At 49.7% G+C, this 1,374-nt stretch overlaps 1 protein-coding gene across 1 annotated transcript; it reads right to left on the bottom strand.

Moving 5' to 3' along the window:
• Nucleotides 1–623: 623 nt before the first annotated feature.
• LOC147123786 (sepiapterin reductase-like) lies at nucleotides 624–983 on the bottom strand. Its single transcript, XM_085967150.1, has one exon. The coding sequence runs from the start codon at nucleotides 981–983 to the stop codon at nucleotides 624–626; it is 360 nt and encodes a 119-aa protein (XP_085823276.1).
• Between the last annotated feature and the right edge of the window lie 391 nt (nucleotides 984–1,374).

Here is a 1,374-nt window from a genome sequence, read left to right as displayed (position 1 = left end):
GCTGGAAAAACTCAGCAGGCCAGGCAACATCCGTGGAGAGAAATTAGAGTCGGCGTTTCGTAAAAATATAAGTAAAAATGTAATAGGGGCCGAGGTTATGATCTGAAATTGTTGAACTCGATATTGAGTCCGGAAGGCTTATATTTTTTTTTCCCCACCCCTTTGTTTTGGGTTTTCCCTCCCCCCCACCTTTCCTCTTTTTTTTACATGGCAGCTGTCTCTCATTCTGCAAGTACATTTCACACCTAACCTGAGCCGTCTTTTGTCTCTTTACTAGTCCTATCACCATCCCGTCTGGTTTTGAATACCTCTTAACGTCTATTCACTTCTTTTGTTCCCTCCCCAGCCCTCCTTTCCATCTATTTCATTTCCTTTCCAGTTTTGAAGAAGGGTTTCGGCCCGAAACGTCGACTCTAATTTCTCTCCACGGATATTGCCTGGCCTGCTGAGTTTTTCCAGCATTTTCTGTTGTTATCCTGTGTAAACTTGTCTGGCAGAGTTTTGTCTGGGTTGCTGTCGCCATCTAGTGGCTCTGCTTGAGAAGTCTGTCCCACTCTGAGAGAGGCCACTGTCAGATGCTTGGCCCTGTGGAAGAGCTGCCCCAGGGGAGCACAGTCCCCACGTTACTGACTGACTCCCTCACCCGCGTTGTTGATGAGGAGCAGCCGCTCCGGAGCTCCGCCCTGGTTCTGGTCCTGGTCCTGGCCAGCGCTGACCGAGCTCAGTACCTTCTGCACCGCCTCCGCCCCGCTCAGGTCGGCTTCCACTCGGCTCACCCGCAAGCCGCCGGCCGGCAGCGCCGATGCTTCCAGCGCCAGGCGCTCCACCTGCCGCAGGTTGTCCCCGGACCGGGCCACCAGCACCAGGTGGGAGCCAGCCCGCAGCCGGGGAGCCAGCACCAGGGACAGCGCCTTGCCCAGACCCCTGGAGGCGCCCGTGATAATGCACAGGCTCTTGCCCAGATCCCTCCGACCTCCGTCCATCCCGGCACACTTCCTCTTGCATCAGATCCGACTCCTGCTAATTTGTATCCTGTCAGCACCAGCCATCTGCACTTTGATCAGATTGGGCAACTGTTTTTTATTCTTTATTCAAGTACAACAGTACTTATACAACTCATCAATTACCAAGTAAATCCATTACATCCATTGACCACAATAAGAAAAGAATAAAGCCTTAAAAAACAGCTTTATGGTTAACAATATAAATGCAATAATTTTTTACAAATAAATCAATAATATTTACAGTACAAACTACCACTATTTCAATAAACCATGAAAAAAAAACCCGTATCACGCCGGTCCTACTGACATCGTTTACCCATTGAATCATTCAATCATCCGTTCGTTCATTCGCTCGAGCGTAAGTTGGTCA

The sequence above is a fragment of the Somniosus microcephalus genome, chromosome 2, assembly GCF_052327205.1.
Source record: "Somniosus microcephalus isolate GS21.2 chromosome 2, FLI_Smic_1.0, whole genome shotgun sequence".
In the NCBI taxonomy this organism is placed as follows: domain Eukaryota; kingdom Metazoa; phylum Chordata; class Chondrichthyes; order Squaliformes; family Somniosidae; genus Somniosus; species Somniosus microcephalus.
This window is presented reverse-complemented; position numbering and strand designations above follow the sequence as displayed.